General features: G+C 40.1%; 3 protein-coding genes across 5 annotated transcripts; 1 reads left to right on the top strand and 2 right to left on the bottom strand.

Annotated features, from left to right (window-relative positions):
• Nucleotides 1–5,059: 5,059 nt before the first annotated feature.
• On the bottom strand, nt 5,060–7,546 carry LOC127760314 (patatin-like protein 2). The gene is made up of 6 exons (XM_052284586.1): nt 7,404–7,546; nt 6,983–7,164; nt 6,570–6,768; nt 6,322–6,483; nt 5,793–6,095; nt 5,060–5,672 (listed from the first exon to the last, which is right to left on the bottom strand). Exons 1-6 carry the CDS (start codon nt 7,530–7,532, stop codon nt 5,412–5,414), a joined length of 1,236 nt encoding a protein of 411 aa, XP_052140546.1. The 5' UTR covers nt 7,533–7,546; the 3' UTR covers nt 5,060–5,411.
• A 916-nt stretch (nt 7,547–8,462) lies between these two features.
• LOC127760409 (uncharacterized) lies at nt 8,463–10,345 on the bottom strand. Of its 3 annotated transcripts, none has more exons than XM_052284698.1 (6): nt 10,254–10,345; nt 10,006–10,070; nt 9,627–9,923; nt 9,424–9,506; nt 8,943–9,030; nt 8,463–8,602 (listed from the first exon to the last, which is right to left on the bottom strand). In XM_052284698.1, exons 2-6 carry the CDS (start codon nt 10,058–10,060, stop codon nt 8,499–8,501), a joined length of 627 nt encoding a protein of 208 aa, XP_052140658.1. In that variant the 5' UTR covers nt 10,061–10,070; nt 10,254–10,345; the 3' UTR covers nt 8,463–8,498. The 3 variants fall into 3 exon arrangements, with proteins under 3 accessions (XP_052140658.1, XP_052140729.1, XP_052140798.1); XM_052284769.1 differs by lacking the exon at nt 10,254–10,345 and adding an exon at nt 10,194–10,230; XM_052284838.1 differs by lacking the exon at nt 10,254–10,345 and adding an exon at nt 10,153–10,171.
• Nucleotides 10,346–14,817: 4,472 nt separating this feature from the next.
• On the top strand, nt 14,818–21,516 carry LOC127784247 (protein SEMI-ROLLED LEAF 2). Its single transcript, XM_052311443.1, has 19 exons — nt 14,818–15,668; nt 15,839–15,913; nt 16,213–16,328; nt 16,412–16,526; nt 16,609–16,737; nt 17,069–17,116; nt 17,421–17,578; nt 17,661–17,857; nt 17,973–18,265; nt 18,353–18,502; nt 18,589–18,951; nt 19,047–19,196; nt 19,551–19,626; nt 19,863–19,990; nt 20,089–20,289; nt 20,391–20,528; nt 20,627–20,758; nt 20,871–21,062; nt 21,155–21,516. The coding sequence occupies exons 1-19, from the start codon at nt 15,534–15,536 to the stop codon at nt 21,299–21,301; spliced, it is 2,943 nt and encodes a 980-aa protein (XP_052167403.1). The 5' UTR covers nt 14,818–15,533; the 3' UTR covers nt 21,302–21,516.
• The last annotated feature ends 699 nt before the right edge of the window (nt 21,517–22,215 follow it).

Below are 22,215 nucleotides of genomic sequence, written 5' to 3'. Positions count from 1 at the left end.
AGTTTTTACACTTGACGGTGTTAACTAGCAAGAGAAAAGACAGTTCTACCCTTATTTAGTTTTCAGACTTACCCGTACATGGTCGTTGGTATTTTAGATGTGTTTTCTCTTGATTTAACGTAACACTGCAAATATAACATGTTGATCCACTCTTTTGAAAAAAAATAATAATTATCCTCTTGTGGTTTCACTTGTCATTAATTAACTTAAGCAATTAATAACCAACATCATGTATAGGCAAGTCTGAAAAATAAAGAAGGGCAAAACCGTCTTTTCTCCTGCTAGTTAACACCGTCAAGTGTAAAAACAAACGGAAGTGCTACATAGGGAAGGAAAATTTTAGAAGTATCTAGATAGGGAACTTTTTAAGTTTGGGTGCTATAGAGGGAAGAGCAACTTTTTTATGCTAGATTGGGAATTTTCTCTAATATGTACTTACTCTCTGCTTTACAATATACTAGTAGATGTTTTGGGTTTTAAGTATTAATATTTTTTACCCTAAAAAATAAATATTAATATTTTGGCAAATTTATTTTTGACAAACTGATATACAGTAGAAAATAATTAACTAATTGATACTCTTGCTGGTTAACCCTACTTTCGAGTTTCGATTCCAATATTTAATTTCTCAAAAAGAAAATCCAATATTTAATCACACTTAAAGCTATAAGCTTAATTACTCAGTAATATACGAGGACTCGATCGATCGCGTGTGGCTGACTCTGCTACGTGTACTTAGGTGGGGCCCACGGGAGAGGAAAAGTGGGCCCGCCCGCGCTACGTGGATGGATAAGCTCGCCGGGGAAGTTTGTGGCGGAGGAGCGGCGAACGCCGGCGACCCCTCGCACACGGCGGGTGTCGGCGTCGGCGGCGACGACGACGACACAGCAATGCATGCATCCACGTGGCGAGTGTGGGCCCCACTCGAACGGCAGAATCTTCCTCTGACGTGCCCCCCTGCGTGGGCTCGACCAATCCGTAGCCAACTCTCTTAGATCCACGTCAACCTCGCTGCTATTGGACAATTTAGTTGATCAGCTGCCAAGCAGGATAAATACATGAATCAATCGCATGGATAAACTCATAAACATAAATCTGTTTTTTTAATTAGTTCACAACAAAGACTCATTGCGTCACATCACTGCACACGTAAAACCACATTCATACTCTCGTGAATACCCTAACACACGCTCTAAGTGATGAAAATCAACGGTACAACTTTGACCTTACTAAAATTAAAATTACGTTGAAAACCAACCTGCATGTGCGTAATATTTGTGAATATCAGGATTTAAATTCTCATGGGTAGAGTCATGTGCCTACGACACCACCACCATATACCACCATATCGCTGATGTTTCCCAAAGATAAATCCATTTTCTACGGACAAACTTACCATCCACTTGCATGGAACCTGCTACATAAGAAACATAGCCGTAGTTTTTTTTTCACTTTTCATGACGAAGTAAAACGATATGATCCACCCGTGGTTTTTTTGTTCACTTTTCATGACGAAATAAAATGATATGATCCATCCATCCATCGATAGTGCCATGCATACTGGTAAAGTGGGAAGTCACCATCGATATCAAAAAACCAGCTGCAATTAATCTTGTAATAATAATAATCCAGAAATCGATTAATTACAGCCACGCATAAACCGGCAAGTGAGGATTCGGCCCCACAAAACCCTTTTCTTGTGGCCAAAAGTTAATCCCAATTTTAAACCAAAAAACTTTAAGCCAAACGGGTCACTACCCTCTTTTTTTCTATCTCCAAAAGATTCTCCACTGGACCACCACTATATCACTAGCTATATAGTCAAATAAAGTTTGTTCGGTGAATTCAACCTTTTGTTTTTGATTCGACGAACTACATTACAATATATATAATGTGACGTCGACTTGTGCATGTCTTGGTGTTCACAATAAATTTATAGCAATTTAACCACAAGACCAAATAAAAAGTTGCAAACGCTATCAAGCTAGCTAGCTACCAATTTCAAACTTGGAAGATTTGTCGGCAAAAAATGGCACCTGAATTTCCTTGACCACTAGCCTTTTTACTGCACGAGATCAAATGCGTGATGGATATTTGCTATGCATGCAGCTGTTCTTCAGAGATGTGTGTGCTTCACAAATCTGAAGAACTCGAATGCATATCTTCTTCAGTATTTGTATTAATTAAACTGTCGCTGTTGATCACACACGTATGTGTGCTTCAGTAAGTGTGAGGCTGAGAGAAATCATGCAGAGAGTGAGAGATCGATCGATCAATTGATGCAGTCATGTAGCCTGTATATGTATGTGTACTATGAAGTCACTGTCAGGTTCAGGGATATACTGAGGAATAATTCTCAATTACGATTGATCCGTTTCTTAATTGGGGTTAATTAATTGCACTGATGGATGGATCACTTGTGTGGCTCTTGTAGCTTTCGTCGTGTACAGTTTTGCATGGTCATGTATTAGCCTTCAACTGAAGAATTGAGGTGCTAGCTAAGCTAGCTATAGCTTCTGAACCTCACTTGAGAGAGAAGTGTGCCATTTGAAGGCTGAAAGATGGCATAAACTGGTGATGATCATTATCACAGATCGGCACTAATCATCATTACTTCCATAAAGATGCCATGCATTATTTTCCCTGCTTTAGGGGCACTAATTAATTAGTTTAAGTTCATCGATGATCGGCAGGTGGCTGATCAATATGGCCCTATATGGTCAACAGCCACCATATAGCGGTGCTACTAGTATGTACTATCATGTAGTGCCAATAATGAGAAAGTTTTAGATTTTATTTAGTTCCAAAAAGTTCAGTAAGTTTCATGAATATTTCAAGTTTCACTATTCATAACTTACTGAACTTTTCATCAGGTCCTAGCAAGAAGATTAATCCTTTGTTATCTAGTATCATCATAGAATTTTGAATTAATCACATATTCGTATCTTACTGAAGATTAATCCCAGCAGAAGTTATGAGTATTTTATCTAGTATCATAATATTTCAAGTTTTATCAGGTCCCAGCAAGTTTCAGTTAGCAGTTGATCTGAATAATGCAAATGTTTTACTTGTGCCAATATTATATATACTCCCAAATCTAATTTGCTATCAACCTATCAGCTTGAACCACATTTTAAACTTCATTTCACATTCATGACACCTCTGATTTCTTAATCCTGAGCTGCTAATCACTGAGATAGCCGCATGCGGCGCATCCATGCATATGCAGAGCAGTTGATCCCTGCACATTATTCTAGGCAACTAGTAGTACTAATCCTGAAGATAATTAGGGATTGATACTACTCAATAGCACTAATAATCAATCAGTCAGTCAATCATGCATGAACTAGCTAGTGCTGCAGTTTTTTTTTTTTTTTTGGTTGCGCCTGTTCTATATGGTTCTAGCTGTTGAAGTGGGTCTCGAGATTGTAATTTAAGCAGCAAATGGTGCAAGCCGTTGGCCAGTTTCAGTTTCAGTATTTAATCTGCTTGTCTCCAAATCCAAAACCAGCCACCCTAAATCCCTAAATAAATCTGTTTTAGTTTGGTCCCATGAACTTAAAAACTATCATCATTATTCTGCCGACTTTCCGTTAGATACAGAAGAGAAACACAAGAGAAGAAAGTCTGAATATGGATTGCATGGGCACACATAACTAGATAAACAGAGGGGAGTAGATAACGACTTCAAAGGATTAACTATGATATTTCTGAGCATCATATAAATTTTATTGCATAACAAGAAGCTGTATAAATTTTAAGAAGAAACAACTCTTTCTGTTCACTGAAATCTCAGAGCTTATACAGTTAGAGCTAACAGTTGGTACATGTTCTCTGAAAGTCTGAAAAAACAAGGTCGGTACAGGTCAAGTTCAGCTATTAACTGTTGGATGGGGGATATATATCAATATATCATACTGTACAACTATATATGAGGCCGGTGCACATGCAGGAGGATATCGATCATCTCTGACGTGCAAGCCAAGATATATATCTGCAACGACAAGAATTATAGCGATGGGCCGGCACAAAACTGGCTCAACTCAACCAGACTCCACCTATCTATCTTGCTGGGAACTTACCTGAATCATCCATTGATTGAGAAACGAACAGGGCTCTTCTGGCTAGCTTCACAAGATGGTGGACTAGACGATCTGGGTTCGAAGCCTCATCTCTTCTAATTATTTGATATTAGTTCATTCCCTAATATTCGTGTTTTTTTAATCATCCATTGAAAGATTTGTGCTACATGCTGCATGAACTGTCTGATTTTGCAGTATAATAATTAATGCATTCATGTAATGGTTTAATGTGCAGTGAAGCTGTGCATGGATTTTCATGGGTCTAGTTGAGCCCAAGAAGGCAAGAGTGGTCTGAAACTGAAAGCCTGAAACTGCAGTGATACAGTGGTAGTATCTCTCTATATGTTGTGCCAAGCAAACCTCCTCATATGATATTTAATTTGATATCTAGATATGTATTTGGTCCTCCTTTCAGTAGTAGCAATCACATCAGGGTTAGTTTAGCTCAGCCTGTTTAGAGTGGTATACTTAATTATGCAAGCCATGGCCAAGACAGGGTGTTATGAAAAGGTGTAGTGTGGTGGATGTACCCAGGAGGTAGCCACATTGATGTGGAAGCTTCTAATTAACGGTACTAAGTACCACACTAATAAAGAAAGAATGAAAGGTCTTTTCTTGTATGTTTAATTAGAAAGGAAGCATGAAGCAATGATTGGTTGAGCTGGAGGAGACCTAGGCCTGCAGCAACAAAATAATGTAGATCATTGGAAGGAAACTGTCTGGTTATAGCATCACTGAAACGGCCATTTAAGATTTCAGAGAAAATGATATAGTAGTAGTATGGAGCACCATATGAATACCACACCTAAGTTTGCAGACATTTAATACTAACCAAAATGCTGGTAATACCAACAAACCACTCGCAGAGGAGGATTGTTGAAATCACAACAATGCAAGCTCATCGTTTTGCTTATGCTGATTATAAACCATAACGGTTTATCAATGATAAAAAAAAATATTGTAGTAAACCTTTTTATACATGTGTTCTTAACGATTTATAAGTAAATGCTGGGAATTGAATTGCGATGAAGAAGACATAGTTATACAATATATTCAAATACATCGTTTTTCATAAATTCACCATTACAATACATAGTTCTACATTCTGAACAGACACCACACATCACACAGATATAGGTAGTATAAACTTTACCAACTAGTGTTTTTTGAAGCAAATAAAAGCAACATTACCACCACTGTACAAAGTTCTTATTTTTAACAGTTCAGACAGCTATTTCACAATACAAAATTAATTGGCTTAGTAGGGGACACGCAATCCTATAGATGAACATGAGACATCTGTTCCAAGGATCTCACGTTTCAATTGTGCTAGGGCTTAGCATCCAGCTTCATGTTGTGGAGCCTTAACTTCCTCTCGTCTGAAAGTAGCTTTGCAAACCGTGTGAGCATATCTGCATAGGTCGTCACATGGTCACCATGAAGGTTTGGCTCTGGCTCAATGTTGTTCTTCTCACACTCTTCCTTGCTTAGTGGCTTCTTGAGAAGGTTTTCGCCTATCTTAATCAACAGTTGAAGATGATCCTTCGTCGAGAGGTCATTGGATATTGCCCCTATTGGGATGTTGTGATCCTGTAATGGTGAACAAGGTATAAATGTTTTTTATACAATATTTTTTAGAACATGTCAACAAATAAATAACTAACTTGGATGGCACCCATGACAATAGATTGTAAAGCATGGGTCGCGTACCTGAATGCGCAATAGTTGGTGTGAACATCCGATTGCTTGAAAGAGGTCTGCAACGAGAGTATCGGCCATATCTGAGCTGGCATGAAAGAACATGTTGAGCAACGGCATTGTATCCTTATCAACTAGCCATCGAAAAATGCCCCATTTGGCAACATTTCTTGCATCAAACATGATATCGTGCTCCGGCAGACCCGTGCCCAAAGATATCACCAGATACTTGCGGTAATCCAAGGGCTCGGCTTTCGGGAACTCCTCGCTCTTCCGCTTGATCTGCTTTGTTATCTCACCCATAGTCACCAAAGTCTGCCAAATTAGAGACATCAAGATAAGTTAGCATCTTAAATATTACCATGTCCAGTTTGGCAACAAAGGTTCATGTGAAGTCTATACAAAACACATAATGAAAAAAGGCATATTGCGTTACTGGGTAAACATTATTGTTGAAAGACAAAAGTATAGAGTTTTTACACAGGAATTTAAACCCAACAAAAGTTGACAACTTCAGAAAAATGATGAAGAAAAAACATACTGGATTGTTTGCTGCCATGCCACCATCAATAATGTTGAAGCTTTGCGATGCACCCGTGTGATCCACGGTTTCAAAATAGTGTGCAGGGAGAAAGGTTGGTGCTGCAGATGTACCAATACATACATCAGCAAGACAAGCATTCTTCAAGGGCTTACGTCTCGCCTGCATTGTAGCATATACATTAGTTCACACCACTCCAAAAAATTGTCATGTGAAATCCACATGCTAACTCAGTTTAGAGAAGGGACCTTGAATGTGCTGAATATTATTGGCTTCACACACTTCACATCAAAAGTGGGAATCACAACATTTGTCAATGTTTCTTTCATCCTCGTCTCGCCAAGAAGATCATTGATTAGTCTGTGAAGGTATTTTCCATCATACTTTGGCCCAATGGCCATCTTTATGATGCCCAGGATGTTGAAGAACCAACCAAAAAATCCAGTCCTGGTTGCAAAATCCAGTTGACAAAATACCATTTATATTTTCATAGCTAGTTAAAAAATCAATTAACAAGAAAACAGTTCAACTCAGAAATTGGTTGACCATAAACACTTAGATATGGTCATAGCTTCTCTACTGACCTCAGACAGAAACATACAACTACATAATTGCAAAGATTGTTATTAGTATTAACTGAAGCCTGTAATACATACTTTACCTGTGCGGAAAGATGTGGGGGGAATGCTTGAGGTAAAATGGGACAATATCCTTGGCATAGCATGGTTGATTGGCATTGCCCAGTGATGGAGCTGCTAGCATGCCTGCAATAAGACCACCTGTGCTTGTGCCAGCAATGGCATCAAAGTAGTTTGCAATCCGAGCATCCTTCCCATCAAGCTCCTAGAAGAGCAAAGCAATTCAACAAGTAAGTTACTGCCAGACATGCGCAGAGAAAAAATGTTACCCAAAGAGAAGAATGACTCTTAATCATGTAGTCAAAAGGCCAGATGAAAATTTCAAGGTGAGAAGATGTTACTTAGAAAGGCTATGAATTCCATTAACATAATTTACCCAAGCCTACTGATCACTAAGCTATACACAATTATACATGGGAAGAAATTAAGAAATATAGGATTGACCTGAAGTTTAGATTCCAGGAATGAGAGGATGACAGCAGGAATGATACCCTTCACCCCACCTCCATCAATACTCAGAATTGTGATCATGTTTCCCTTGCTTGGTGGTGGGCATGCACAATTCTTCTCCATGGCAGAGGCAAACAAGTCAGCTGTTGATCACTTGCAAATTTCTCTCTCTGGTGGTCTTTCTCAACAAAGGAGAGCTATTTATAGGTGATGAGGGAAAAGATAACTCGGGATGAAAAAAAAGTAAAATGTTAACTTTGAACCACAAGCAATGTTTGCACGTATTTTACACTCAAGCATTCAGCATCTGCCAAACTGCTGGCAAGCTTATCCAAGCTTGTTCATGCGTTGTATGTATCTTCTTCCAATGGTCCAGTAAGATATGAAAGTCTCAATCTTCGACCATCTACGTGTTTTGCCACCTTTAGAACACCACTTTTATGTTCTAATTTTGGCTCTAGTTGACACCCCACATGAGTACACACTTTTATGCCCTGCAAGTCATGTTAACACCAAATGGAAACTGACAATGCAAGTAAACATTCACACATTCTGTCACCTGCTACCTCACCCTGACCTTTAATGCTCTAGACTTGTCACATTGTTGCATCTTTTAACTTTTTTCTATTTAATTTTGTATTTAGTAGGGGAAAAGGAAGAAAGATTGAAATTTGAACATTCACACCCTTCATGCATCATGAGGTGATGCACATTTGCTTGGGAGTAAACCTGGTTACCATTTTATGGCTGTTTGGGGTGGAAAGAAACAACATATAAAAGCATTTGCAATTAAAATGACATGGGAAACATAACATGAGACTAAGCCAAGTTAAACTCATTTCAACAACTGGTGTCCCCAGAAAATGTGAATGGGAATAACTACAGTCTACAGAGATAGCATTACACTACAAGAAGGAAAACTAGCAACACAACAAAATATCTGAGTCAATTTGGCCGCCCAGAATAGTTGGATTGGTTAAGAGAACAGATACAACACAAACAAAAAAAAAATTGCAATACAACTAGATGTACTAAGAGTTGAACATGATCGCAGTACACTGTACTACAAGAGTATGAGACCTCAGGAAATTATGTTCCATATTCTTCCTTGAGCTTCAAGTCTAAATTGCAATTAGCAAATGTTTCATGTTCGAATTCCAAGTCAGAAAGAACATGATTGGCGTTGTGTTCACCTGTAAAAAAAAAAAACCAATAGGTTTGTTTCAGAAGTTACCCAAAAAAAATAAAGATTTTTCATGCACCAGCACACGTCGAACATCCCAAGCAACTTTCTATACAGAAGTACATTTAACTAGTTACAAGGTCTGCTAGAAGAAAGGAGAGCGGCATGCATAAAGTTTCTAGCAATGGCTTGTTCTCTTTGGAGAAGAAACAAAGCTCTGGATTGATGAAAGCCGAATACAGTGGCTCAATTCATTTGTAGAAGGTTACTAGAAAATCATTCAATTTTGTAAATTGCCAGCCACAGATATACATGTGCCATTGCATGTAAGAGGTGCAGAAGAAGAGAACCTAGTCTTGAGCTTAAGTATGACATTGGAGGAAGAAATTCTGTATCAAGATCCAGTTCTGTTTTATCTTCAGGATCCACCATGCATGCCTGAAATACAAAAATAGTGCAATTATCAACTGAAAGTACACAAATGCATACTATATTACTATACATTATCATGTGCTCATGGCATTAACAGAACAAGATCAGCTTGTACTTATCACCATTCCTACACGCTAATAATCCATCTTATAAGATTCACAAAATGGTAGGTGAGGATAGAAATATCAAGGCAGCCTAACCCTAATGTAATTCGAGAGTGCCGTGCTAAGATACCCGCTAACTAGAGAGAAATGCTTAAAATCATTGTTGGCAACAATTCAAAACTTCTCAATGATATTAATTCATTGCCACTAATACTTAGGGTACTTATGAAATTCCTCCTCTCCATTCTGGCACATCGCCGTGATTACGTTTTGCCACTCTTGAACCACACTATACCTTTGAATGCGCATCGATGCGGTAAAGACTGTCCATGGAGAGTTGCATCGTCCCCATTGCCTTCTCCACCTTCTTCTGTATGCCTAATTACATACCCCCAATAATACACATAAAAAAAGGCAGTAGTAAGTACTACATCTTATCATACGCGAATACTGGCACAAAGGCATCCATAAAAGTAAAATAAAAAAACAGAAACATACGCTCTTCCAGCTTATCACTGAGCAGTTTCTGCATATCGTTCCCAGTAAAACTGGCAGTTTCAACCCCATCCTTCGCCCACTCGCAGCATTTCATCCAATCCTCATCGCTCAGGTAGCTAGGCTTCACCAGATTCTTACCAGATCCCCCAACACTGGCTGCTGCAGTAGCTTTCCCTCCCGTGGAGCTCGCCGGCCGAGCTCTCCGGGCCTTGCTGAGATCACCTAGGGCTCTGCGCTCCTGCCGCCCCACCCTCGCCGCCGCCGCCGCCGCCGCCCCGGCCTTCTTGCCATCGATCCCTTCGCATCAAAGAGCAAAGAAATCAAAGAGCAAGAAAAAACGCTCGCCGCGGATTTTCGGAGACGGTGGTGGGATAATCACCGCGAAAGATCGGCAGGTTCTCGTTTTGGATGGCGATTGGAGCCCGCGAAGCCATCCTGTGAAACCTACCAGCAAAACAAACCGAGAAGTTTCAGCATTTCTTGGAGCATTTTTGGTGAAACAGCCTCGGTGATGGATAGTGACCACCGTAAATTCGACAGAAACCGTCAGGATTCAAGAAATCGCACCGATTCGGTGCGCGTTGCGCGAAATGCTAGTGCAAAGTTGGGAATTTTTTCGAGGCTTACCAGGAGGACAGGAGGATGAAACCGCCGGAGTGGAGGGAGTGGGGTTTTGCTGCGGGAGATGGAACTGGGGCATGTTCACTTTGATGATGCGGAAAAAAAAATTACCAAAAATTAGCATTATCAAAATTTTAGCATCATTTCTTATATAGTTATCAAAATTTGGTAGCAAACTAAATATAGCCACTTTTTTGACAACTTTACTAAAATTTGATAAGGTTGAAAATAGCATCAAAGTGAATGGGCCCTGGAAGATATCAGAGGAGTGGGGAAGCGTATTGTGTGTAGTAGATCAACATGTTACGTAAGCCTAGTAGGAAAGCGTAAAACTAGATTACGTGTTTCTCTCTCTCCAATTTTTTATTATCGCAGGGCCTATAGGAAATGCGGCCCATGCAGCCCGTGCCAACTGGAGTGGGCTTTGCGTGCTTTGTTGGGCCCAAGAGGGAGTAGCCCATATGCCCACTCAGCCCAACACTTTAGAAGCCAACGTATATGGTGATGTTTCTTTGGCAGGCAGCCCAGGCTTAGGGTAAGCACACAACACTGATATAAAAGCTTAGGACATCGAGAACAAATTGGGAAATATACCCTTTTTATCACCGGTTTTAAAATATACACGTTTTGAAGGGACTGGTAGAAGTATATCATTGTCGCAAAGCGGAGATGTGAACTCGCGTATGTGGATATACAAACAAGGTCACGACTTCGCATCCCAATATGCGAACTCACACGTCCGCCGCGAGTTCGCATTCTAGTATATTTTTGCTAATTCTTTTTAAACGTGTATATTCCTTGCTTTGTAACGATATTATATTTTTGCTAATTCTTTTTAAACGTGTATATTCCTTGCTTTGTAACGATATTATATTTTTGCCAATTCTTTGTAAAAATATTTGTAAAAAGAAGGGTATAATTTTTAAAAAAATCCAGGACAAGGCAGCTGTGTACCAGCAGGCAGAGTTGGATCATGGCTCGTGAGACATAGGGTTGGTTTGGTTTGTGGTTTAAATAGGCATTACCAAATTTTATCAGTGCCAAATTTTGGCATGACTAATTTTGGTAAGGCAAAGTTGTGTTTGGATTAAAGCCAAAATAGCCTAAGTTCACTATTGAAATGGCCTATTTTCTTAGGCATGCCAAAATTTGGCTTCAAACCAAATAGACACTAAACACTATTAAAATTGCCAAATATTGATAAACCTAATTTAGGTCTCAAACCAAACCAGCCCATAATGTAAATCCATGTGTTAGGGAATGAATTGAACACGCAGATTAGTAGGAGTACCTAAGGGTGTGTTTAGTTGGGAAAAAGGAAATTTTTGAGTGTCACATCGAACGTTTGACCGGATGTCGGAAGGGATTTTCGGACATGAATGAAAAAACTAATTTCAGAACTCGCCTGAAAACCGTGAGACGAATCTTTTGAGACTAATTAAGCCGTCATTAGCACATGTGGTTACTGTAGCACTTATGGCTAATCACGGACTAATTAGGCAAGATTCGTCTCGCGATTTCCTCTATAACTGTGCAATTAGTTTTTCTTTTTATCTATATTTAATGCTTAATGTATGTGTCTAAAGATATGATGTGTTGTTTTTGGGAAAAAAATTTGGGGAACTAAACGGGCCCTAAAAAGTGGAGTAAAAACAAACCTGTTAGGTGTATTGGTACTCCCGGTTGGTGCTGGTTGCCGGCACATGGAGATTGATTAGCAGCGCTGGCAAGGTTGTGCGCCTGCCTGGTAGGAGCAGGAGGAGCATCCGCTTTGCTGCTGAATAATTCTTCTTCTTCTTCTTCTTCCCTACAGGTGCACAGGCTGTGCTGTCCTGATGCTCATTTTCTAGATAAAAATACAGCACGTATGCTGAAGAAACAACCAACAGCTTGCCACGTTTCCAGGACAGGTACTCCTCCTTCCGGCATGTTTTGTAGTCCTGTCACGTCGCTGACTTTGTATGGCCACAGGTAGCAACATTTTTGTTTTTTTTTTTTTTCCTTTTGAGCCCGTGTCTTCTCTCTTACGCAGTGCAGGTAGACTTTTGGGCCAATAGTTTCTTTTATATTTTATAATAAACTTATATACAATTAAAACTTGTGCACAAAACATACTTCCTCCGTTTCACAGTGTAAGTCATTCTAGCATTTCCCACATTCATATTAATATTAATGAATCTAGACATTAACATCAATATGAATATGGATATGCTAGAATGACTTACATTGTGAAAAGGAAGGAGTATTGCTTATTATTTCATAAAGCATATGCTCACGAAAAACGAGCAAATTAACGCAACTGTATGAACACATGGTAAATTGGTGATCTTTTTTTTTTGCTGTGTTTAGGAGGGGTTTCTCTAGCACACAAAATGAAGCATATATTAGCGTATGATTAATTAAATATTAGTAAAAAAACTAATATAATTTTTAAAACAACTTTCCAATAAAAAAATTCTCAAACAAGTACCATTTGGCAGTTTAGGAAACGTGCGAGCTGATGAGATAAAATCTCAGTTTAACTTGTCTTGTTATGACTTCGAGTTTGTAAGTCAATTTGACCTAAGTTTGATACTGATATGAGCAAATTAAGCCACGAGGTTTGAGTTTTTTTTAATGCCTAAAACATCCTAGTTTGGAGTAATCCCTTCATCAAAATTCGTTGTGTTAGCAGTGGTTGGGCTTTTTTTTTTTTTTACCGAGGGTGTGTACTACCGGCTAACCAACCCCCAACAATGCAGGGAATTGAAGGCCCTGGGAGATGGGAGAAGGACGCACAGGAGGACAGACGTGACAGCAAGCGGGCCCCACCACACCGCTCGGAAACGCAGGACACGTTCCTTTCTTTGAATGGGTGACAGCCTCTCGGGCGCAGTAATAACTGACAGTGAAGAGCCTCGGATCTCACGCAACAACAACTCCGGACGACGTGAGAACCATCCATCTGCAATCCCTGCAGTCCAGGGACGGACGGACGGAGAGGACGACGCGATTGACCATTCTACCCCTCCCTTGCCCACGCCATCCCGCTGTGTTCGGGAGGCCTAGGCGCCTAGCACGCGAAACGAAGTACTCCAACGTTTAGTATGATTTTTTAAGTAACTTTCATACAGATTTTTTTTTTTAAAAAAACCACACCGTTTAGCAGTTTGAAAAGCGTGCACACAAAAAAACGAGGAAGGTGAGTTGGGAAAGTAGAAGGAGTATTAAGAACATAGGAGCTATTTGGATTAGGGACTAAAATTTTAGTCCCTGTCAGATCGGATGTTTGGACACTAATTATAAGTATTAAATGTAGACTAATAATAAAACTCATTTCATAACCTGGACTAATTCGCGAGACGAATTTATTCAGCCTAATTAATCCATAATTAGCCTATGTAATACTACAGTAAACATGTGCTAATTATGGATTAATAAGGCTTAAAAAATTGTCTCGTGAATTAGCTCTCATTTATGCGATTAGTTTTTTATTAGTCTACGTTTAATAGTTATAATTAGTGTTCAAACATCTAATGTGACAGAGACTAAAATTTAGTCTCTGATCCAAACACCACCTTATCTCCACCCTAAATTATAATTATTCTTTTAGTTGGATATGGGTAGTAAAGAAAAGTAAAATTAAATAAGAAAATATCGTGATCAATTGACAAATAATGTAGATAAAAAAGATTATATTTGAAGTTGTTGTAGATCCTATTTGACAGTCAATGCTACAACAACCATAGCTACAGTATGTTGCTACTATAGGTGCTGGCTGTGGCAGCACTCAACCGAGTAGCTGAATGTGTCTATATTTTAAGACGGAGGGAGTAGTATAAGTATTTGAGGGAGTAGTATGGTAGTAGTAACATCGAAGTCCTTTTGTAAATACTTTTACTCTATACAGAGAAATTAGAGTAAATTTCACAAAACTACACGTTTTGTAAGTCCAAGTTGCAGAAAACCACACACACTTTGACACTTGTCACTTAAGTACATATATTTTAGTAGTGTAGTTTCACAAAACCACACTATCAATGAATGGATTCACCTGCGAGATGATATGACTATTTCACCTAGGATGAGGGCATGGCATCCTATTACCAGCCATCACACGAAATTAATAGGATGCCACATCCTCATCCTAGATGGAGCGACCACATCATCCCGCGGGTGAATCCATTCATCGATAGTGTGGTTTTGTGAAACTAAACTACTAAAATATATGTATATAAGTGCTAAGTATCAAAATGTGTGTGGTTTTCTGCAACTTGAACCATAAAATGTAGTTTCGTGAAATTTACCTTTTTTTAATGTCCTATAGCCAATTTTGTCTAAGAAAAAAAAAAGGAAAACTTCACGAGGGCACGCGCGTAATTTCAGGGTCGCCTCGCTGCCGGCAGCGGCAGGCCGGCCGGCCGGCCAGCCGCATCGTGTACCGTGCCTACCTGTCAGAAAAGTTCAGAGGAGGAGGAAGGAACAAACAAGGCGCCCGCCTTTTTTTCCGAAAAGCCCCCTCGTAAATCCCCTTTTTCCGCACCATGCCCACGCAGCGATGGAGAAAGAAAACCGCGACGCATCGGGTGCCCATATGAAATGAATGAATATTCCGCCGCCGCTCCAGCTTCCGCTGCAGCCGCAGCTTGCTGCCAAATTTACCGTGAGGTGACCGTTGCCTTCCACCGCCCCCACCTCCGCCGCGGCCTCACCCTCACCTGCGGCGAGGATCGGTGCTCTACTCTCGTAGTAGTACTCTAGAGTCTAGTCTAGTCTACTCTAGTTGCTGCCTTCGCTAGCATTCGGAGGCGATCTGAGGAGGAGGAGTGGGGAGCAGCGAAGGTTTTGATCTTTTGGGAAGGAGTTGGATTCGGCTTTCTGGGCTCTGTCTGTCGCTTGATTCCAATTCGGATTTCTTGCTGTTGTTGTTGGGGTGTTCGCGGCAGATTTGACCCCGGGGAATCGCTGCTTTTTTATTATTTTTTATTTTTTTGAAAAGATAATTCTACGCGGATTAGATTTGGTCAAGAAGTCGTAGTACGAACGCGAGGTTTGATCTTGGTTTGGATCCGAAGGGTCTCGGTTGGCTGCGTGGGAAGGGGGAGGAGGAAGAAGGCGACCTGCTATCTAATCCTCTACCCCCTCTGCTGCGAAAATTCTCTGCTGTTTGCTCAAGCATCTTGCTGCTTGGTGCCTTGGATCGAAGAGAGTTTTAGTTCTTGGAGTTCTGAGAATTGTGTTGCTTGAGCCGAATTCGATCCCAAAAAGGCTCTTTTTTGGGAGGCTTTGAGGAGGAGGAGGAAGAAGATGGGGGTGATGTCGCGGCGGGTGCTGCCTGCCTGCAGCAGCCTCTGCTACTTCTGCCCCTCGCTGCGGGCGCGCTCGCGTCAGCCCGTCAAGAGGTACAAGAAGATCATCGCGGAGATCTACCAGCTTCCACCGGTATGGCGATTACTGAATCCTGTCTTGGCATTTCAGCCATTTCTGATGCTTAGTTGTAGTCTCTGCGATTTGGGTCTGTGGTCAAATAGTTCTAGTTTCTGCGAATTGGAGTCTGTGGTCAAATGTGTGGAGGGGGTTTGTTGATTGAGGGTGTGATGTTGTTGCTGTAGGATGGTGAACCGAATGATAGGAGGATTGGGAAGCTCTGCGATTATATCTCGAGAAATCCGACGCGGATACCCAAGGTAACACATTTTGATCTCCTCTCTGTTTTTACTAGAATTGTCGCGCAATCTGTTAGCTTGAATAGTTTAGACTGAATTTCCGTATTTCTGAAAGCAGTCTTTATAGGTGCCGAGTAGTTACCACATAATGGCTGATTTACACTGCATTGCTTTAGTGTGATGGTAATTCCTTTTGCCAGAGTACAACCGATCAACTTTCGCTAGCACCGATCACTAGCTGGAATGATTTTAGGCTGTTTAAGTAGGACTTACCGAGATGAATGAATTTGTGGAACTCGGAACTGATTTTATGTCTGCAGATCACAGAGTACCTTGAGGAGAGGTGCTATAAAGATCTGAGACATGAGAATTTCACCTTGGCCAAAGTTGTACCATGTATATACAGGAAGCTTCTGTGTTCATGCAAGGATCATACGTAAGTGTAAAGGCTCTATTCTGCCAGTCAAGCACCCATAGCAAATGTTTGCTGCTGTACTGACCATATTATTCTTGATTCAGACCATTGCTGGCCACAAGCACATTGAGCATTATTCGTACTCTTCTCGATCAGAGAATGAATGATGATTTGCGGGTCCTGGGTTGTCTAATGCTTGTTGACTTTCTCAACGGCCAGGTTATTGACGACTGTAACAAATTTCACCTACTTGGTTTGCTAGAAATCTGCCATCTGTTTGGTTTAATTTGAGTTCATGTAGGTTGATAGCACGCATATGTTTAATCTGGAAGGCCTCATACCAAAACTTTGCCAAATTAGTCAAGAACTAAGGGAAGATGACAAAGGGTTCCGCCTCCGATGTGCTGCACTTCAGGCTCTTGCTTCTATGGTAAGAAAAGTTTTTACTTGATTCTCTGATGAAATGGATAAGGTAGTCTTATATGTTGCGAGCTAGCCATTTAGGGCTAATTTACAGTAGATTTGTTGGACCAGAAATAATAATGTAGAACAAAATAAGGAACTACATTCAACTATTATACAATTTGTTTTGCAAATATAACATTTTTTTAATGTTGGTTATATTGATATTGCTTGAGAATTCCCAACAGATAATCCTATACTTGCATTACTGGTTCTTGCCAAGTGATGCCATTAAATTAGTCTATTGATTAAATTTAACTTTTTAATCCTAATATACTCATTTACCACTTTGTAATCAGGTCCAATACATGGGTGACCACTCACACATTTCCATGGAACTTGATGAAGTAAGTCCTTATCACTCTGTGTTGGGCTAGAATGTTAAGAGTTAAGACTTAATTCTCATTCATGGTTGATAGATGCCTCCTGGTGAATATTTGTTCTCTTGTTGGAATTGCATAAGATTCATCTTTGGAGCATAGACAAGTTGATGCCATTAATACTACAGATAGACTTGTTGAATAAGTGGAAGATATTTGATTAGTCTATGAATAGAAAAAAAAAGTAGCATGATAGTTTCATTTGAAGTGCGCCAGAAACAGTAATTCAGTAAGGGTTCTGATTAGTCTCTGAATTCATTCTTGAACCCAGGTTGTGTCCGTTATCGTAAGTTGTTATGAGGTTAATCAAACTCTCTCAATAAAAGAGGTTGTCAGGCTTCAAGATGATGATGATTTGGTAATCAATGGAAGTCTGACTGGGTTGCCAGTATCTGGGCAAAATAGTGCCAAAGTGGCATCTGATACAATGTGAGAATTTCTGCTAATGTAACGGCCCATTTCCACACTCGATTTGTGCCCTTGTCATCTTAATGACTTAGTGTGTTGACAGGTCTGCATCTGAAAATCCAGCACATTGGGCAAGGGTTTGCTTACGTAATATGGCCAGTATCGCCAAGGAGGCAACAACAGTGCGGCGTGTTCTTGATCCTCTTTTCCGCCTTTTTGATAGCCACAACTATTGGTCTCCTGAAAATGGGATTGCATTTTCTATTCTACAAGAAATGCAGGCACTGATGGACAAATCAGGTGCAAAATTTTTCACCCATGCTATTTGTTTCTCTTTTTGTGCCATTTTTTTTGGTTTTGTTAGTGTTTAACAGCAGAAAGATTTAGTGCTCTTCTAAATCTTGTTTCTTAACAGGGCAAAATGGCCATTTGCTGTTATCTTTCACCATAAAACACATAGATCATAAGAGTGTTGCCAAGAAGCCTGCCAAGCAAACAAGCATTTTAAAAGTTGCTTCGCTTCTTGCAAAACACGCAAAGTTGAAGGCGTCGGTGACAATAGCAAGTGCAACAAGCGACTTAATAAAGCACTTGCGCAAATGCATGCATTGTGCTGTTGAATCACCAAATGCTCAAAATGATGTTGACAAGTGGAACAGTGCACTTTATGTGGCCTTGGAGGAGTGCCTGGTGCAATTGACAGAAAAGGTTCATTATGCTGTATTATTCCTTTGTTACATTACTACATTTTGCTTTCATCAGAGAGACATTAAAGGCTGTTAATTCATTGAATAGGTTGGTGATGTTGGGCCTGTTCTTGACATGGTGGGAGTAATGCTTGAGAATCTCTCTTGTACTGCCACCATTGCCAGAACAACAATTTCATCAGTTTTCCGCACAGTGCAAATAGCAGCTTCCATCCACAAGTCATTGTACAACCAGAAGGCAAGTTTTCTAGTGTGTTCACCATTGCAGGAGAATTTTGCTATTGAACAAAAGTGTTAATTGGCTATTCCTTGTTAATATTTCAGGCATTTCCTGAAGCTTTGTTTCATCAGCTTCTCTTAGCAATGATGCACCCAGACAAAAAGACAAGGGTTGGTTCACATCGTGTCCTATCCACCATTATTGCACCTTCACTTCTATGCCCATGGTCAGGCATAAGTTTTCCTATCCCTGTGAAGGGCAATGATTCACAGAGCATTACTTTGTTGGCTCTTTCTGCCTTTTCTTCTGAGGCCATAATGGATGAAGTCCGGATCAAAAGCAGGACCCATGAACAGTTACAAAACAATGTAAAACCAGAAACTCTAGTTGGCTCTGAGAACGGATACACACATACAGAACCAAATTCAAGGAAGAGCCCTGGTCTTGGAATTCCATTGAAAGATGAAGTATGTACTCCAACTAGTATTCTTATTGAACTTGGTATTTTCTGGTCTTGGTGTTTTCGGATGTCCAGCTGACACATTTTCTTCCACTGAAGCAGAATCTTAAGTTCATGAAGCTGAACAGTAGCCAACTTGTTCTCCTCCTTTCATCAATTTGGAGCCAAGCACCTCTAGAAGATAACTCACCAGCAAATTTTGAAGCAATGTGCCATACCTACAATATTGCTTTATTGTGTTCAATGACAAAGGTAGGTCACTTAATCTAGTTCATTCTTGTTATACAATAGGCAAAAAGAATTGTTCAAGTAACTTGACTTAACATTGTTCTGCATGCCTTGAAATTATCAAAGAATAGCCAAAGGGAAAGATACCGTCTTTTCCCTTTTGGCATGGAGTTATTTCATATTATATAATATTTTTTTATACTCTATTTTTACACAAGATAGATTCTTTAGAATATTTTATTGATGTAATAGGCATGGATTAACACTTTTTTTAAGATTTCCCTGCTAGTGTGAGTTTGACTAGTGATGCCAACTTCTCCTTTGGACTTGAAATTGTGTGCTATATTTGTGAGATTGACCATTGAATTTTCGTTGCAGAGCTCTAGTCACGCAGCATTAGTTCGATGTTTCCAGTTGGCCTTCTCTCTCAGGAGGATGTCCCTTAACCAAGAAAGTAAGTTTATCCTCATTTGCCTGCTCTTTAAAGTTTTTGCTTTTGTATATCAAAATGATGATGCAAAAAAAAAAAGTGACAACTAGCTAGGGATTTTTTCCAAATAGGAATATCATTTTTTCTAATACCAGTATATTTTAGCCATTGCGTCCAACTTCAAGTTTATTATATTTCCTATCAATCTAGTCATTTGATACCTGCTTGATTTATTCTTACATTTTCTACTGTAAATAAAGATGGTTTGCAGCCATCACGTAGGAGGTGTTTGTATACAATGGCATCAGCAATGCTGATTTTTTCAGCAAAAGTTGCTGATATTCCTCAGACAATTCCTCTTGTGAAAGCAGCAGTTCCAGAGAAAATGGTTAGTTGATTCCTGACTTTGAATATGCTTGCTTTATATATATCTCTGATGTGACATTTTTCAATTTACTCTGAATTCGCTTATTGATGTTTTTGTAGGTCGACCCTCATCTTTGCCTGATTGATGATTGTAGACTCGTTGTTAGTTCACCACAGTCATCTAACAGTGGGATAGTTTATGGTTCTGAGGAAGATGAAAGTGATGCACGCAATTTTCTTTCTTGTGTAAATAAAAATGATACACAGTTAAAAGAAATTGTGATATCCCACTTCAAGGAGAAGTTTGAAAATCTGTCAGAGGTATACATTCAGATTTACATTATGAGAGCGTGTTTTCTTGATTTTTCTGTTCACAATCAAGAAGTTATTTGACGATTAAGTGTCTTCACTGCAAATTGCAGAAGTTTAATGGTATAGAAGAGCAGCTTCTTCAGGAGTTTTCCCTGGATGATTCATTCCCTCTCAGTGCTCCACTATTCATGGAAACACCACACTCTTGTTCGACATACGCTGAAAAGGATGACCATTGTTTTGATGAGGTCCGTACTGATTCTCTATAGTTAGGTGATTTTTTGTTATTTATGAATTGCTGTTGTCTTAACTTTTTTGGTTGCATCTGCGTCCCTTGTGCTTCCAGGAAGTCATTCCTTGTGAGATGGATGATGACGATGACATCGTTTTTGAACACAGTGGATCGCAATCTGACAGGAAAACCTCTGGATCTATGGCTTCATCAGATGTTCTAAACGTCAATCAACTAATAGAATCGGTATGCGCCATTTCTGTCTACAACAATGGCACATGAAGATCACTCGCTATTTTCTAGATCTCTTACAGTCCCCTCATCCGTTTGTAATCAAACGACTTTTTTTTCTCTTCAGGTTCATGAGACAGCAAGGCAGGTTGCTAATGCTCCAGTTTCTGCCAACCTTGTACCCTACGATCAAATGAAGAGCCAATGCGAAGCCCTAGTCATGGAGAAGCAACAGAAGATGTCTGTTCTCCTGAGCTTCAAACACTCGAGGACCGATTCCCGTGGCTCGACTGCAGAAAATGGACTGGAAACAAACGAGGCATGTTCATCTTGACAAGAAAAAAAAAATCTATCCATCACTACTGAAATCTTTGAAAATGTCCTGAAAAACTCATCAACATCTTGTTGCAGTCATCTGCTCGGTCTGAGCCTGAGACGCAGTCGACGAGGAAGGAGCGAATGCGACGCAGCGACTCGGCATCAAGCGAATCTGACCGGTCGTTCAGGCTGCCACCTGCAAGCCCATATGACAAGTTCATGAGAGCTGCTGGGCGATAGGCTGGTGCAATGCAATGCGATGGCGCCAAGGATCTGATAGTTTTCAAGCCTGTATACAGAAATGTTTTTACAGATACAAGTCTTCTGAAGCTGTTTCTTTTCATTGTCGCCTTGTATTTTTTATTCTTCTGAGTGTAAATTTCTCGAGAAGGTGTACAAATTTCTGTTACTGTTGTAGAGACCCAGAATAAATAAAAGTATAGGCATTGGTGCAATCTGATGGATGAAGTTGTATTAAATATTTAAATGTCCAGAAAATATATTGTTGGAGACATGTCACGAGGGCCTTTGACCGAGCCTACAGAAACAGGTCTACAATTGCCAGGGGGAAGCACGGCGGTAAAGCGCCGACTGTCACAAAGATAGAGGTTATGGGCGAAGTCACCAGGTGGAGCCGAAGACCTTTGTCCCAAGCCGAAGGACTCAAAGCCTTAAAGGGGCAACCACTCAATGAAGGCCCACTTAGCAGCTCAAGAAGAGCCCTAAGGCTAATTTGTTCATAATTACCATCATAAATATCTCATATCATACGAGTAACCATATAAATTTCGATGTATTTAATAACCCTAGGGCACATGAACCTATAAATAGGCCCCATAGGGCATGTACTAGGGGATCCAAGAAATTTCCAATATTAATATATTGTTTTTACTTTTCCATAAAGTGAAAATAAACTATGAGCTAGGTTTGGCGAGGAGAGGAATAAGCAAAAGAGAGGATAGGAAAACAGGAAACGGGCCTGGGCCTAAAGCAAAATGTAATTGGGCTCAAAAAAGGGAAAGGAGGGCTCACGTATGCGGCCCATATTTTTGGGCCTCCGCCTCCTCTCGTCGTCTCTCCGTCCCGAGCTAAGTCCGTAAAAGGTCCTCTTCGTCTCCGCGGCGAGGCGATCCCCTCCCATTCCAAGAAACCTT

The sequence above is a fragment of the Oryza glaberrima genome, chromosome 1 (assembly GCF_000147395.1).
Source record: "Oryza glaberrima chromosome 1, OglaRS2, whole genome shotgun sequence".
NCBI classification, from domain to species: domain Eukaryota; kingdom Viridiplantae; phylum Streptophyta; class Magnoliopsida; order Poales; family Poaceae; genus Oryza; species Oryza glaberrima.
This window is presented reverse-complemented; position numbering and strand designations above follow the sequence as displayed.